Source organism: Pelmatolapia mariae, linkage group LG12 (assembly GCF_036321145.2).
Source record: "Pelmatolapia mariae isolate MD_Pm_ZW linkage group LG12, Pm_UMD_F_2, whole genome shotgun sequence".
In the NCBI taxonomy this organism is placed as follows: Eukaryota; Metazoa; Chordata; class Actinopteri; order Cichliformes; family Cichlidae; genus Pelmatolapia; species Pelmatolapia mariae.
The window spans coordinates 31074251-31091507 of record NC_086237.1 but is presented as its reverse complement, the minus strand read 5'-3'; the positions used below and the strand labels follow the sequence as shown (position 1 = coordinate 31091507).

General features: G+C 40.7%; 1 protein-coding gene across 4 annotated transcripts in view; it reads right to left on the bottom strand.

Moving 5' to 3' along the window:
• The window catches only part of nsd3 (nuclear receptor binding SET domain protein 3), a 28133-nt gene extending 14638 nt beyond the window's left edge, over positions 1–13495 (bottom strand). For 3 of the 4 annotated variants that reach the window (XM_063489667.1, XM_063489669.1, XM_063489670.1), the window contains exons 1-14: positions 13371–13495; positions 10549–11408; positions 7509–7757; positions 7248–7410; positions 6992–7146; positions 5320–5949; positions 5080–5245; positions 4863–4963; positions 4346–4391; positions 4107–4237; positions 3236–3361; positions 2999–3125; positions 2706–2906; positions 60–239 (exon numbers count right to left, since the gene is read on the bottom strand). In XM_063489667.1, the coding sequence (XP_063345737.1) occupies positions 60–239; positions 2706–2906; positions 2999–3125; positions 3236–3361; positions 4107–4237; positions 4346–4391; positions 4863–4963; positions 5080–5245; positions 5320–5949; positions 6992–7146; positions 7248–7410; positions 7509–7757; positions 10549–11364 (3091 nt within the window). In that variant the 5' untranslated portion in view covers positions 11365–11408; positions 13371–13495. The remainder of the gene's footprint in view (positions 1–59; positions 240–2705; positions 2907–2998; positions 3126–3235; positions 3362–4106; positions 4238–4345; positions 4392–4862; positions 4964–5079; positions 5246–5319; positions 5950–6991; positions 7147–7247; positions 7411–7508; positions 7758–10548; positions 11409–13370) is intronic. The other variant, XM_063489668.1, reaches the window with a different exon arrangement.
• Positions 13496–17257: the final 3762 nt, after the last annotated feature.

Below are 17257 nucleotides of genomic sequence, written 5' to 3'. Positions count from 1 at the left end.
GGGGAACGTTACTCCTTTGGCTCGGGGGTTTGTCAGTGTGTACGGTGGGGAAAGCTTACCTCGGGCACACAGGAAGCACCATCCCACGTTGACGGGGGAGGTGAGGAGGCCGTTCTTCTTGGCGCTGCCATGGTTGCTGCAGATCATGATGTGGTGAGTAAGGATGACACTGCCTGCCGCCACGCAGCTGTCGCTGGTGTGATAGGCCAACGGACAGCGGATACAACGAATCAGACGACCTGGAGGGGAAACAGACGAGAGGGAGAGCAGATTTTACCACAATCGTGGTATAAATTTGCCTTTATGTCTTTGGCCTTGTGACGTTCTCCAAGAAGGTCAAGGAAATATGATTAGGTAGGAGGTAATCACTCTGGACTATTCAACTGTACTCTAGGGCTGCTAAAAAATAAATACATTAAAAAAAAGAAGAAAAAAAAAAGAGGTGCACATGGTCTGGGTCTTTATGACCAGGGTGCAGACAGAGGCCCTCAAGCCATTCTGAAGACATGCACTGGAGTCACGTGAAGACACTGCTGGAAAAGGACAGGATGAGGGGTCCTTGTAGATCCGAGATGCAGGAAGCTGCAACTGTTCTGTTTTATGCAGATTACCTTCTTTTCGTGATCACTAAAAAACAAAAATGGAAGTATAATTGCAATCCAATTAATCACTCAGCCTAACAACACAGCTCTGCTCACTTCCTTTTACTGCTGAGATTCTATTAAAAACAAATAGGTCATATTCCTTTAATGGGCTCCAGCTGTAATTAAAGGAAAGCAAAAGGAAAAACACAACCGACTACAGAGACTTCAGCTTTAAGTTATTGAAATCTATCTTCACAGTACTTAACCTCCTAAGACCCGAACTCTTCCATGGCATGCATTTTTAATTTCTCTTTGATATTTGGGCACATTGGGACTCGATGAATGTAAAAACAAAGAATTGCCAGATTTTTTTTTTTTTTTTTACCTTATTTTTGTTTTTAAGAAAAATGAGAGACACATATGAGGATATTTGTTTAAAATTTTGATAGAACAGTTGCAGTATAATGTCCTCGTAAGTGGATATCAGGCCCTTGTAGAGCAAAATTGAGTATTTTGGTCTAAATAACCCAAAATGTGATGTCCACAAATGTGGACGCCAGGTCCTAGGAGGTTAAACAACAAAACAGAATTTGACAATAAATTTTCAATAGGGCACAAGAAAACCTGGAGATTTGTGGAGTATTTACTCAGGTTAAAAAGGAAAAAAAGTAAGCTAGACAAAATGGTAAGGCTACTTTTTGAACCTAAACTATTTTTTGTAAGAAGCCATCTGAGAAGCTCAGAGGGGAAATGTGACTTTTCAACATATAAAATACAACAAAGTTTTACAAAAACACAAAAGATCACAAGTCAAAAAGATTGAGAGTCACTGCTTTGGGCTGTGTAGACATATACTGAACAAAACAACCACGAGTTTCTCCTGCTGGGACTGGATTTAAAATAAGTTCTTCATAAAAAGTTTTCTCCACTGTATTATAAAGACTGATGGCCTGCTGTGCCTAAGCACTATTGATTTGTATTTATTTGTTTTAAACAAAAGCTTCAACTATTTGCAAATGTATATTTTTGGTACAACTGCTCTCATTAACATTTTCACATAAAAAAAACTATATAGATATTAAAAGCAGATTAAAGAACTAGAGAAACATGACATAAAGTAACAACCTAAAACGATTTGACTCCTATCAAAGTTGCACAGGTCCTCACCTGCCCATTCTCCTGCATCCATTTACACTCATAACGATCTTAGGTATGTGAAAAGAAATCAGTGTTATTTGATTTTTCTTTGAATCAAAGTTTTGTCCCATTTGTATACAAAATATAATTCACTGAAAATTATTCTTTCAGTCCTTTTCAAAGCAATTTCATGTAAAACCAGAGCAGTGTCCGGTAGATGTTTTGTTTTTTTTCCTTTCCAGCCTTTCCTCTCTTCCCACTTGGATTACTTTCATGTCTGATGGCAAAGGTATAAATCAGTTCATTTTCCTAAGGGTTTCCCTGACATACTGGGATTGTTGTGGAGGGCTGCAACAACACACTTATAAAGAGATAAAATTAAAACGGAGCAGAACTGAGTTCCACTTATTGTTACAGTCTTCCACTACAGTCCCAGTTTCTCATGTGGCCCCTTGGGAAAATTAACCACCCACCCCTGGTATAAATCATAATTGTCGATATCACTTTTAGCACCTCTGCATCGAAGCGCATCTTTTCTCATTTGCAGATATTTCCTGCAGGATAATGTACGATCGCCTAAAGACCTTTCCAGGAGCAAGCCAGTTTACTTTCTCCAGTGCTCGACAGTCTCCAGGTACTTCTCACCAAACAGAGCAATTTAACTTTGAGATGAAGAGGATGTTTGTGCCAAGGCTGTCACCAAGTATTCTTCATTAAATCTGGCACAAGTTCTCGCACAGTCTGTTTTCTCTGAAGAAGACACTCCTATTTACTTCTAATGCACTTAACTCTTACATATTTCAACAAAGAATCACAAGCTTGATTTCAATGTGAGCTTTGTTCTATTAGTCAGTCAGTATCATCACCTAAGGAGTCTAAACTCCATTTTAATCACCCTTTTTCTATCTATCACCAGCTCACACCCCTACAGACTCAACCACAAAATTACTGAAGGCCACAGACAAAAAAGGGAAGCTGTTCTACCTTTACTGGCTCGTTGTGGGTCTCTCTCCAGGCAGCAGGTTGAACAACTGTGCTGAGGGCAGCTGAAACCTCCGCCTGGGCTGCTGGTGGTTCCCGGGAGTTTACGGACACAGTCCTCGTGATAGTAACAACCACATCCAGACACAGAGCAGCGCGTCACCTCCCTGCCCACTGTTTTACAGCTAAAACAAGGATGGTTCCCTAGAAAAGAAATGTCAGAGATCGTGCTGTAGAAAAGGGCCAAACACTGCAGATACGATGGTAAATATGTAGTTGTGTTTGAATTCACTCACCTGTTCTACATTCTGTGCAGCTAAATCTTCCTTCAGGTGGGGACGACAGACCGAGACACTCCATGTGAAACTGCCTGTTGCAGTCACCTTCACATACCATCAAACCATCTCCATACACCTCGCAGATCTACACAAAAACACAGAGAGCGAGGCAGTTTAAAAATATACCACACAACTAATGCCTGTAAATGTTTAGAAGAAAGAGCAGAACTGAGGTGAATCATGAGCAACGCTGACCTGGCACACAGTGTCCCTCTTGCTGGTGCTGCTGTCCTGACGGGACAAGCCAGAGTCCACAGACTGAGTATCTGAAGCGTCTGCATCTGCTGCTGCTGGACTATCAAGACTCTTCCCAAATAAGCCCTGAAGCAGAGATGCACTGAATGTAAACCAGAGTGTTTAACCAATGCATCGGGTGTGCAGGCATTTTTTTCTTATCTTACACTGGACCTTTGTGCATTGTATCCTCATCAAACCAAGCTGTTTAAGCTCCTCTCCCTTTACCCTACTTTTTCCTGATTGGCTGTACCTCGCAAATAGAAGCTTCTGCGCTCACAGGCAGAGCTGTGCACCTGAGATGACCAAATTAGGAATATCCACTCTCTACATATAAATCAAAGAGTAGGAAAAAACTGGCAAATGAGCAGCCCCAAGTCTGAGCTTGAGTTTGCAGGAATTATTTGTTCATGGACCATCATCATAACAATACATATATGACAGGAATGACAAAAAGAGTATCAACTGCTTCAAGTGTCTGCTTTTCTTCAGCAGCAGAGAAGCCAAAGAAGATTATGAAAACATGTAAATAATAAAAAAATGATCATCCTTAAGAAGGTGAAAGCTTAAGAAGTGCTCATTTCTGGTTTTAAAAGGTGCATTGTTGTGGTCTAAACAGGCCTATTGCTTACGGGAATAAAAATAAATTAATGCAATAAGAGCAAAATGAATCAGAGATAATGAAAACATGACTGAGATCGATTTTTACACTATGAACAGTAAACATCTCTGCATGCATGGCAATAATGTATGGATATTTAGCCTCTGGACCAATGGAGACAAATATTTTGTGTGCAGAAAAAAAGCCCTCGGTCATGTCATTCAAGGCTACCTGCGGGTCGTTGAGGCCTCTGGAGTCTGAATCAGACGTGTCTCTGTACTGAGATGAAGCCATTTCGACATCTGTTGATGCTCTGCTTCGCTTCTTCAGGGGCTTGCACGCATCTGAGATCTCACTAGCTCCTACACGATCACATGGTGGGGAAGAAGAGACAGATTTTGTCTTTCTACAAGTACAAAGAGCTTCCATGACAAATGATTTACAGCGTGCGTGAATGAATGATCGCTCACCTTTCTGTGAACCTGTCCTCAGCGTGGTCTCTGGAGCCATCTCAGCCTGCAAGGAGATTAAAAGTGCAGGTTCAGGTTATCTCAGGTCTTCTTAGTTTGGATTTTAAGCTGTCTCATTCAATTTAATGAAACTATTCCTGCACAAAAATTCAGGAAAGTTTGCGAAACAAATCTGAATCTAGCTCAAAACATGCATACCTGGATTATTTTGGAAGACAGATACACAATTTCACAGTTCACCTGCCAACTCCTGCGGTGTAGGAAAAATACAGCTGCCCAATGCTCTCTCATATTACAAAATCCTTTTAGCAGCGTTTTAGCATCTGATAAGCTTTCAAACTGCTAAAGCTGTTACGTGAACAGAAGTGCTAGGCTCATATTTCAATTTTTACTTTATTATATTTTAGTTTTACTAAAAAAAAAAAAAAAAAAAAAAAAACAGAAAAGAGAAATCTATAAATGGAAAAGACAGGGAGAGAAAGGTATGGCATACTGATTCCCTGTGGAGGACTAATACCTGCTCTTTTTTGGTTTTCTTCTTAGGGACGAGATCGTTGCCTCTCTCTGACTCAGACCTGCTTCTGACACACCGCCGCTGAAGCTTCCTCTCTTGAGAACCTAAAAAAACAAAACAAAACAAAATACTAAGCTGCATCTCTTTCTGACTTTGTCAATTTACTCCATAAAATTGAGAAATGCAACAGAAACACTCTGCATGTCTGTGTTTCGCCAACCTTGTGGACTGCTGTGGTGTGATCCCGGAGATGAGGTCTGCTGCAATCCTCCCTCTTCACTCCTCCGACTCGCTGGAGAATCTCTCCTCTCCTCTCCCTCGTCCTCTCCTTCATCCCCATCTTCCTCCTCCTCTGGACTGGGCTCAGGTTTAGCTCTGCTGTCCTGCTGAAATCAACATTTGGATATTAGCTTACAGGATGTTTCTGTTGTGTACATCTTCTTCTGTCAGTTAGACCAACCTCAGGTGAGCAGTATCCCAGGTCGGGCTGCCTGCCTTCTCTCTCCACCCTCTCTTTCTTCTCTTCTTCTTTGTCCTTCTTTGGGGAGGCAGCTGCTTTTTTCTGGATAAGAGGCCAGTCACATTTTGTGATCTCCACATTCAGCCTCTTCATTGTGATAGAAAGAGGCAGCAGCTTCCTGGCAGCTGCCGTTTTCCACGTTTTGACCGGAGGCGGAGAGTCCTGCTGTGCTCGTGCATCACAGCCGGCATTCTGTTTCGGTGAGCTGGTCTTACGTTGGTCCCCCCTCTGGTTCTTATCTTCACTTGAGGCCTGGGAGTTTGCGTTGTCATCTGTGTTTGAAACACTACACTGTCTCCGTGGAAGCTGCCGTCGCGGAGGCTGCTCTCTATCTGGTGACTTCACATCTCGGTCCTCCTTCTTACTGATTGAGCTGCTTGAGCGCCGGCTTCGTTTCTCAGCTCTTATGTTGGGTTTCTTGCTGGGTGGGCCTTCGTTAGGGTCTGGGTCCACATAGATGAAGGTGTAGTTGTCAATTCGCTCCTGTCTCGTCATCAGAAAAGCATCCTCAGCGTGACCGACACCCACCTCCCACTGAGAACGTTCCCGCTGAGGGATAGGCTTCATTAGCTGATGAGAAAAAACAAAACAAAACAGAAAACTCATGAACTTATAAATATGTACTAACCCTGGCATTCATGATTTTGGATTAACTGAAGGCTTTTCAGGGAGTTTTTAGATCAATAATAATAATTTTAAAAAAACAAACAAACGATGACATAAATTATACAACTTAACTAAATAAGAATGATTCACAATGACTGAAGTGTTCCACATACTACATACATGACTAAACAAAAGAAGAGGTGTGCGGATCCAATAATTGGTATTGATTCGATATTGGTCAAAGATAGTGGGTAACACATTGGGGAAAATATAATCAGATATGCTCCATTAGCCATAACTACGTGGTACAACCTCAGTTAACAGCATGCCATGAAGACAGATGTGACAAGTAACTGAGATTTAAAAATATCTGATTGGGTTAAACTGATATCTCGAGCTCAGACGTGTCTCCATGTAAATTTATTATTGGCTTAGCTGTGTAAGAGGGGAAAAGACAGCATCAGATTACTAACCATCAGCATGGGAGATGAAAAAGTGGCACTGAGACATCCCCACTATAAAAACTGATGTTACATAAAGCTGTCTTATAATCCCAGTGAGGATGGGATGTCTGATGATGATGTTATGTGAAGAGGACAGCTCAGAATATGCCTTCATTAAGAAAAGGGAAAAATCTTTAAAAAAAATTAGACTTGCTCATTATTCTTTCAAACTAAGTATCCCAATTTTCAACCACTCAACGAAATCAAACATTTTTAAATGTGTGCCACTGCAGAGGTCTAAAGCCTGAGCTTTTAACTCGAAAGGGATTACTTGCACATACGATGACCTCATTACTTGAAATTTATTTTTAATATCTTTAATATGAGCATTCACCATTGTTACAGTGGCTGAAAATAATGAAAAGCATAGCAGGTCCACTATATGGTTAATTCTGGTTAAAGATTTTTGAAACGATCATTTTAAATGCTGAAAACAACAAAAATTCTGTTTAAACAGTTTGTTTTCTTTCAGTCTTAAAAATAAATCTCCCATCTGTGCATACTTTGTGTCTCTCTACAGGGTTTGTGGTTTTGCGAAGTGTCTCTGACTGAAGCTCGTCAAACTGTTGCTTCCCCTGGTACATGACTATCCTCTTCTCGTGGATCCACGCTCGCTCTGCCACACTGCCAAAGAACTGGACGTGATATTCCCTGTGACCTGCAGGGCAGCAGAGGAAAGAAAACAAGTTGCAGCACTTCTGTGTTTACACATTTACACACTTAAACACTTGAACAACAAAGATGTTTAAGGGATTTTACCTCTGGTGTTGATGCGAGTGTGGACCTTCATCTGTGGGTCTGAGGACACCATGCAGGGCCACCAGGGGTAGGTACCCACCTTGGACCACACCAGATCTCCTATTACAAACTCCTTACAGAAGCCTGTCTCCTGGATCACTGATGGATGATGGACCTTAGGAACCTAAACATGAACAAGTCACTGTTATGTTTTACTACAAACCACAGCGGCTGATCTGCAACGACTTCAAACTGCTTTGGTGAGTGAACATGAGCTCTTGCCTTCGGCGTCTTTGGTTCGGTTTTAATAACGGTCTTCGGAGGCTTCTCTGTCTGCACCGGCGGTGCTTCTTTTGGCGGCGGCTGGACGTGGGTGTCCTCTGTCTGGCCTGTGGTACCTGGCTGTGTTTGGCTCGTGTCCAGGCTCTGTTCCTGAGCTTGCAGCAGCAGTCTTGCACTCTTTTTCCTCTTCTCCTTCTTCCTCTCATGTCTGCGCTGCGCCTGAGCGGCCTCGTTCTTCTGAGACTCTTTCTGAAGACGAGGAAATAAACAGAAAGAAGTCAGCTGCGATGAGACGGCAGTTAATTTTGTTGTGGTTTTATAAAAGAAACAACTCAGAATTTCCTCAGATGTCTGCTGCTTTAGGGATTTTGAAGAATAATTAAAAGTAAACTAAGATGTGCACGGTAATAATTCCATTAAAAAATAAATGGACTGATAAGATTTCCAATTAATATGCACAGTTATTTTTCCAAGGTGTCTTGGTATTTAAACAGGACATTTTATGTTCATTTCCATCCGCATAATTTTATTCTTGGACTGCAGCAGAGTAGCTTTATGGTTAAAATAATCCTCATTTATCTAGTACTGAGCCTGGGTATACTCAGTTTATTTATCATCTGTCATTTGGGCTCTCTTTAAGTGAACTTCCTTCTGATTGGCTGCCCCTCATTAACAAAAGCAACCTTCACACTGCCTGATAATGATATTCACTCTTTTCGAGATCATACGGAGTCAAGAGTTAAAAATAAATTTACAAAATAGAGCATTTAGACCAGTCTAAGTGTGAGCTTTTGGCTTACAAGTATTTGTCAACACACACTGACATCAATGTCTGACAATGTCCATGACAACATGGAAAAAGGGGGAAAAAAGGCATTTTTAAAGGACACAATGTCTTTAAAATGGGAAGATAATTGTGTTTATGCAAGTTTTTCCTTTACTGAGCAGAAGCATAAGGTGCAGGAAACCCAAAATGTAATGTAAAGTTCCACGCTGTATGTGGACTTACCGAGCTTACGTGTTGGGTGACTGTCTAAAAAAGTACTTGGGGCATCATTATTACAGTTTTTTTAAGTTTTCTGCTTGCTTTTTCTTTCTGTTTGGTTTTGAGCATTTGTTTTCAGTTCAGTACTATCCAAAGTGAGTTTGTCTGTTTCACTTCAGTTTTTCATAATTTCCGTCTTTTTAACTGTTACAATAGGGGAGGGCATGTTCAAAAGAGGCACCAAACTGACAAAGACTAATACCAAGGACATTTCCTGCGTATGATTTCCAAGTAGACAAGTTGTTTAACTCGGTTGTTTTTCTGAGGCCTCGTTTTTAAGCTTTATGTAAATTAACTAAAACTGCTTTTCCACACCCAGTTTTAGTTTAGCTTTAGTTAACTATTAACTGTTATAGTAGAAGACACACAATTACTTTATGCAATAATTAAAATAATCGTTAATTGAGGTCCCAGACTGAAGTTCTGAAGCAAATTAGTTTGCAGCACCTCTGAACTATGTTTCACGCGTCTTTCTCGGATTTAATTATCTATAAACCAAAGGAATAACAGACATGGGACGCAGCGGTTCAGATTAAAGTCAGTGTGTGCTTTCTTCTCATGCACAAACCTTGACCAACAAACCCTTTAGGTTTACTAATACGCACATTAATAAAAACATACAAACTTAAAAGCAAGGTTTTAAAACAAACACACACAGCGAGTTTGTTAGTACAGCCATAAAGATTTGTGAAGAAACATTTGCTCAAACGTTAATAAAAACCTGACAATAAAACAATGTGAAAACTTCAGATGCTTGTTATATTTTGATAAAGTTTCTTTATCTGCATTTTTTTATTCTTGTGAGAAAAAAACAATTTAAAGATTTTTAATTTAAAACAAAAGGAGCAATAACCGGTTAATTCTGTTCTTTGACAGGCTGAAACCAGCATTAGTTTAATATTTATCCTTCATAATTAAGTTCCCTAAATAATTAAACTTGTGCCTTTTACTTGATCTTTACTCTTCCTAGAAAGAAAGGAAAAAAAGAAAGAATGAAGAACTGTATGCAACACTGTGAACAAACTGAGCTGAGGGTCATCACAGTTATCTGGTATTCACATTAGCTATGAACAGGATCTCTAATCGTTTTCGCTTTGATCCTCTAATTGATTATGTTGCTAATCATTTCAGCTCTAACATCAAGTAAGAAGTTTTTTTTAACTTTATATAAATTTAAAACATTAGTCCTTCTCTTTTTCAGAGAGACAGTACAGCAGATTGGCCGCAACCTCAACCAGAATCGTTCAAATCTGGTAAATTTTATTAAATCCTCTGGCAGTAGCTGACCAGAGCTAAATGACGATAGTATGTATGCATACATTATATAAAGACTGGAAAATGCACTTTTACCCCGTGACCTCCATTTGAACAGCTCTTGTTATTTTGCTATCCAAACTTTGATTAAATTAAAGGGGCTGATCCTGATAATGTGCAGCCTTTAAGCTTCTGGAGAGTTTTTAAACTCATCAATAACCCACGTGTTGTCATTGATGGCCCATTCCTTCTACACTTAATCAATTCAGATGGTAAGTGTAATTCCAGCTGCACTGTCGTCTCTTGATTTTGTTGCTCATAGGCTTGGCTCTTGATCTTAGTCGAGAACACCCGGGCTGATTTTTGTACCTCAAAGTTTTAGTTTTCATAGGAATGGCTAACTATAAAGTCTAGTTTGTGGAAAAATTAGCTTAAACATTATACATTTTGTAATTATTAATGCAATTTTTTAAAAATACATTAAACTCTGGAGAATCAGAAGTTCTCCAGCTCTGTTCTACCACATGAAAAAAAATGTTTGAAGCAATTTTGAAAAGGAGATAGCAGTCAGATCATGCATCTTTTTCATTATATGAAATAATAATAATAAAAAAAAACAACACTGTGCGCACCTGTGCAGATTTCCACATTTCCACCTAATCTTCTGCACTAAAAAGCATCTTTGGAAGAATAAACAAAAAGGTAAAAAGAAATGTTGCCTAAAAGGCTGTTGGCAGTTACCTGCAGTTCTTGCAGCAGGTCTCCGCACAGCGCAGACTCGAACAGCTCTTTGCCGTTCTGATACGTCTTTATGATCTTCAGCTTGATCTCCGGTGAGCTGGTTTTCTTCAGGACCCCACCAGAAGCACTGGATGGGGCGTGCGTGGGTTGAGACGAGGGGGTGTTGTCCACAAGTGAGGGGGGAGGACTGGACGAAGGCAGGTGTAACGGGGGAGGAGGGGGCAGGTTGTGAGTCATGATGTGAGGTGTCTGGTGTAGGTGATGCTGGGTGGGCAGGGGTGGCGGTGGAGGACTCTGTGGGTGTGAGTGGGTTTGTATGTGAGGTGGATTTGAGTGGATGTGGTGCGAATGGTGGTGGTGATGGGGATGATGATGATGGTGGTGGTGGAGGTGTGGGTGATGTGTGGACAGTGGGGGTGAAACGGGAGACAGAGGTCTTTCCTGGAGACCGGGACCTCTCAGGACGGTCCCCTCCACCGACACGAGGCCGTGGTCCCCGTAGCTCCGTATGGCCCCGTAGCCATTAGCAGAGCCGTTGGGGAACTGCGAGTACATGGAGAATTTAGCCTGCGGTTCGTATATGCCCAAACCCGGCGGGTAGCCATTGGGGACCTGCGGCATGTCCTCCGAAGCTGATGGCGGGTACGGAAACTCTGCATCCAGGGCTGCATCGTAGGAGGGACCACCATCCTCACCCGGGTCACTGCCGGTGTCGCAGGTGCCTTCCTGTCTGATGTTGGCGGAGTCAATGAGCTGAGGGGGTTGCTGAATTGTATTTCCCATGATCCCTTGCATGAAAGAGAAGGAGAAATCCATTGTTGGGCTCCTGCATCCTTAACTGTCTTTTTCTTTGACTGGACCTGCCGACAGAGGTACACACAACTGAATGAACCGCAGGAAAGCTCAACAAGCACACAGCCAATCATCACCAAGACCTTAGCTTCTATCCTTCAGGAATTATTAACAGATTCTTTAACACAGAGCAACAGATTAACAATGCACACATCTGTGTTTCTGGGTTGGGCCTTTTTTATTTAACTTTCTAGCAGTGTATTAAGCAAACTTGTTTGCAAATTAAAGCTTCACTCTGGAATCCCAAATTGTCACGCACTGACACTTGGTGTCACATCTGAACCCACGGTTACCGTTTTTTAAGCCTCATTTTTCAATGTAAAAAGACATATTTAAACCCAAACAATAATCCTTTCTCTAAATTGAACCAAGCAGATTTGCTGTCTGAAACGTATCAAAACTGCAGCTGTAAATGAAGAGAAACTAAGAGCAAAGACAGAGTTACATCATCTGGTTTTTTGGCTCCCACAGTAAACACAAGCACTGTTTATTATTATACGAATAAAATAGCTAGAAAAACATCAGAATAACAGAGTTTATTTTGTGTTTATGACCACTGATCGGGGCTTTGGTAAATCTCTTTCTCGCTGCAGATAAACACACGGGACTGTCATAAGTTCTGGAAAGAAGTCAGCCATCTACCGAATTGGTTTGCCATGTATCAGCTGTTTTCTGGTTAAAATATCTGGAAATTTCTGCTAATAATATAGTGTGAAACTTCTAACTCTGACTTGTAGAAACACACACCTCTCCTCCCTTACAAACTCAGGGTTAGCTGACCATTAACTACACAACTTTAATTATCACTTCAGTGGCAGTTTCACCAGGCTCCTACTCCTTAAATCTGAGTTTTTTCAGAGTTTTAGAGCAGCAGTTTGAATTATGTGGGATTTTTTTTTTAAACAGATGCACTGAGGAGATCTGCAGAATACTCATTATAATGATTACTGTGATAAACTCACAGGGTGGTCTGAATTGCAGACCCCATAAATCCCCATATTATCATCACAAACTCGGGTCATCTTCGTAGTGTATACTGAGAGGTCGTGCAAGCTCCTGTTCACAAGCTTTAGGTGATTTTTATGTGTTTATTTTCATCAACACAAACACATGGTGGCCTGCTTGCACAAAACAAAACAAAAGAGCAGCTACCAGAGGTGGGTTTGACCTCATGCACTGGACACTTTTAACCGCCAGAGCTGATATAATTAATCAGGTTTAAAGTGTTGAGTGGATAATCTGCTCCTCTTGTTGCGGTTTAACTTGTTAGCAGCTTTGCGAAGGGTGAACAACGGTGATGTAAACATCCAAAAGATGTCATCCAGCGGTCACTAGTCTCCTATAAGGACTTGTAGTATAACTTGGGTGTGTATATATAGTGTGGCAGAGATCAATAGCTGGCTATAGATGTGTTATTTTATTCAAACATAACAAAAAAGACGGGTGCATGCATGGGCATAACAAGGTTTCAATGACTGATCTTACAGCTTCCTGCGATGTTAGCTTGAAGCTACCTGGCACCAAAGGCATCGAAACGGAAATACAGGAGCCGTTTAAACGGTTAAAAAGCGAGGCACACGACGGAAATGTGGCTGTTTGTCTTTCTGACACACTCGGGGACACATTTCCATTTATTAATGTTTTCTAATCCATCTAAGCGCACATGAAACAAGATGAAAGGAGGTGGAAGGGGAGGAGGGGGGGAGAAAGCTAATGTTGGGTAGGCTAACGCTAACGCTGCCAATATGGCTGCCTGGTACCCCTTTAAATCAAATTGTCTGCCGTGATTATACCTCCATCACTGACGGTTTGTGGGGGGAAAATGTGCCCGAAAGCAAGCTGGCTACGACTGAAAACGAGGAGATGCAGCATGCAGAGGCGGCCAACACTGAGCAGTAGCACCAGCAGCAGCACGGATTTTGATAGCGAGTCGAAAGATGCAGGAAAATACACAAAAAAAATGTCAATACCTTCAGCGTGTCCCATTCTAAACACATACACCAGCCAGCAATGCTTCCTCGTTTAATCTACAGGAGGAGGAGGAGGAGGAGAAGGAGGGGGGGTAAAAAAAATAATAAAAAAAATAATAATAATCCTGTGATGTTGGTAAAGCTCAGGCCTTTCCCTTTTCGTTTTAACGCAATTCTCCACAGAGAGGAGGAGGAGGAGGAGGAGGACTCGATCTGGTCGCTGCCCAATCCCAACGCGGGGCTCTTCGTCAGTGTGAGGACCCGAAAACCTCAATCTGATCGCAACCCCCTTCCTGTCCTCTTCTTCATAATAATCTCTAGCACCCTCTTCCTCCGGTTTAACAAAAGCGCTCTGCCCTTTTTTTCTTTTAAATTCTCGGTGGATCCAGCTCCTCAGCTCAGCGCCAAAATCACACTGATGCAGCCTGCAAGCAAGGGTCACCAGAGGCACCCCGGGAGCTGTAGTTTATATCTTACATTTGGTTAAACAGGAGAAAAAAGCATCTGAAATGCACGGAAATAAAGGAGGAAACGCATGTGTGGGGGTTTAATTTATTTATTTATTTTTAATGGGCTACACAAGAACATTTTACTGCTCGTATCGTGGATAAACACTGTTAAATATTTGATTTTTTTTATCATTATTGTTATTATATTTTTATCTCAGTGTCCACGGCACCATGGAAATACTGTATCTACGCTTGCAGCAGGCTCTCCGATCGGCTTTTATGCGCCTCCTCGCCTGATCTGCTTCTCAGGGGGAGGAGGTGGAAAAAAGAAAGAGCTGTCACTCTGCCTCTTGTTTCTTGTTCCTGCATGTTGTTCCTGCAAGTGTTATTAGGAACACTTCTCTTCCTTTCATATGTCAAGGATTTCGTTCAGCAAGAAAGTGCCAGGTTTAAATCCAGGGTGGATGGATGTTCTCCCCAAATACAGGGGAGTCCAAACACATGGATAATACTTTATAATACAGTCCTGTAATTAAATGGAATTTTAATGTATTTTATTTGAAATTACAATGTAATTTATTATTGTCATTATTTACCCACAAATACTTAAATATAGGCAAAAACAATATTTTCCCATCTTACATTGTAAGTACACTGTGCTTTTTGGAGGGAGTGCTCTATATTATAGAGCAGTTTGACTTTTACTTGCTTGATACTGTAAGTAATTTAAAGTTCAGCGTAAGCATAACATCCATCATGCATAATAATGAATATTAAATAATAATGTAAAAAAAATAAAGATGTAAAAACACAAGATTTAATGTTTAACACAACAGCTGCTACTAAAATATCTGTTTGGGTTTTTTTTTATTGATTTGTGAATAATCTGTCAAATCTCTAAAGGCTTTTGCAAAGACAATATGTGTGAATTGTTCGTTGAAAATTATCTATTGATCTGGTCACTGTTTGTCTGCCAGATTGTGCTCTGTCTCCGGTTTCTACCATGCAAATGCTTCCTTAGAAAACTCCAAACTTTTGTGTATGAGAAATCTCTGTCACTTGGAGCAGCAATTTTCAGACTGTGGTTCAATTAAAAACCAGTGTGCTACTTCCACCGATGTCTGTGTAACTACAATTTCAACCTGGTCTTTGTCATTTCTTATTAATAATAAACATAAAAGATAAAATAATGGTATGTCAGGTGTGAAGTAGAGCATGGCAGAAGAAGTTATAGAACCAGTAAATCAGAAAAACAGTCTGGCTTCTGACCTTCTCTGACCTTCTCTTTTCATGCGTATTTCCCAGAATCGACACAATAGTTTAAGAAATAGAGGTTAAACTGTGAGGGAACTGAAGGTGCCTGAAAACTTATCAATTGCTGCTTTTTTGTTTTATTTACTGAACCATTTAACACTGACCTGTGATTCATTAAAGCACAAAACAGGCACCAAATACAAATGATAAACCAGTGTTGTGTCTAAACATAACAGAAAATTTAACAAAGAACTCATTTTAAAATATATCTTCAGGCCCTTTGTTAGTAGCAGCCTGATGCAAAAACACATCCCCCCCCCCCCCCCCCATTTCTTTAGCTGAATCTATTAAAAATGTAAAATATAACACAGTTTAACAGATATTTTTGAATCAACATGATTTCAAAATAGCTATTACATAAAAAAATGTAACCCCCCCCCCCCCCCCCCCCCCCCCCCCCCCCCCCCAAGACCCAGAGGAAACTACACAAGTGTAGGACAAAATAAGTAGGCATAACAACAAATCAAACAAACAAAACTATCTACAGCAGATAAGGAGTATCTGAGCAACTTCACACAGGACCTATGGGATGCATCTGATCTATCTTTTGGTCGCTGAAGCCTCATCAGTGATGGTCTTAGTGGAAGAGTCGCTGTCATGAAGGCATTCTAAAAGAAGAGAGAGAAAAGGCTGCGGTTTGACAAATTACACAAGAACTGGACAGAAAATCAGTGGCAATAGATTTTATGGACTGATGATTCCAAAGTTGAAATATGTGATTTAAAACATCATCAATATGTAGCGAAGAGGTCAGGAGAGCGGTACAACAGTGAGTGTAAAACACATGCGCTCTATAAAACAGAAAAGTACGGTCTCATTTTGGTCCACCATGTAATTCCATCTAGAAAGCATCTGATTAGCAGTGGCTTTATTTTAGCATGAATCAAATACAAAAGTATTACTTTTTATTATTTTGTTGTACATATACAATGGAATTGTTGATGCTCCATCCAACTACTGTGCAAGAAATATAAATAGCCCAATGGATAACAAGCACACACTTTAGTAAAACACACAAAAAAAGGCAAACAGTCGAACAGTCTGACATAAATATCAAGGAATACTGATCAATACTTGACACTGTGGCAACAAGGTGTCTCTGAGCGACCAGTGTAAGCGAAAGAAATGACCGCTGCAACTAAAAGTTGTTTCAGAGTAATCATGTGAGTCGGCCTGTGCATGACTCCATCATGCATTAGTTAACTTTAAAGCTTGAGGGACAGCTTGTTTGGTGGCTTACTGCAGGTTTAAACACTAACATACCAATGAAGGAGAATCAATCCAGAGTTGATTTGATGTGAGAGGGCAAATTGCTATCAGTTGACAAACAAAAGTCGAGTTTTTCTGAATTAACAAGACCTTAAAATTGCAACAAAAAAACTCACTTTCTGGCTCACTTTCCTAGTTTAGTTTTGTTTTATGTCTAAAAGATGGGATGTATTGATGTATTTGTCTAATGAAGATACATTTTAAATATATCCTCTTATATCCTGAAGACATGTCAGTTCAACTAATCCTGGAGATGTTGGATGCTTGACTCTTTTCCACCTTTGGTCCTTCTTCTCCTTCCTGCTTCATTGCTACACCTGCCTCTTTCTCATTCACACGCATATATTCTTTCTTGCGTCTACTGACTTTCATTCCTCTTCTCTCCAGAGAAGACCTCCACCTATCCAGGCTCTCTTGCACCTACTCTCAGTACAGGTTACACTGTTGTCTGCAAACATTTTAGTCTACAGAGACATCACAAGAAGGGGCCCAGGGCAGATCCCTGATGTAATCCCAGCCCCACCTTGAATTCATCTGCCACTCTTACTGCGCACCTCACCACTGTCTTGCAGATTAGTTACACTGATTGCAACACATTCAATATGAAATCGTTTGACAGTATCAGTATGAAAGTAAAGATTGTTTCATTTCATTGATTTATATGTGCTTTTTTAAATGTCATCTAGCATCCATAAATCATAAAAACTGAAAATGAATAAATAGTCGAAGGTTAACACCCTCTTTCACTGAGCAGAAGCTTTTTTTTCCGCCCACACAGTGAGCCATCTCTGCTAGCATAGACGATCTTTGGCGCTTCTCACACAGCCTTTACGCATGTCCGGTGTGACCTTTCAG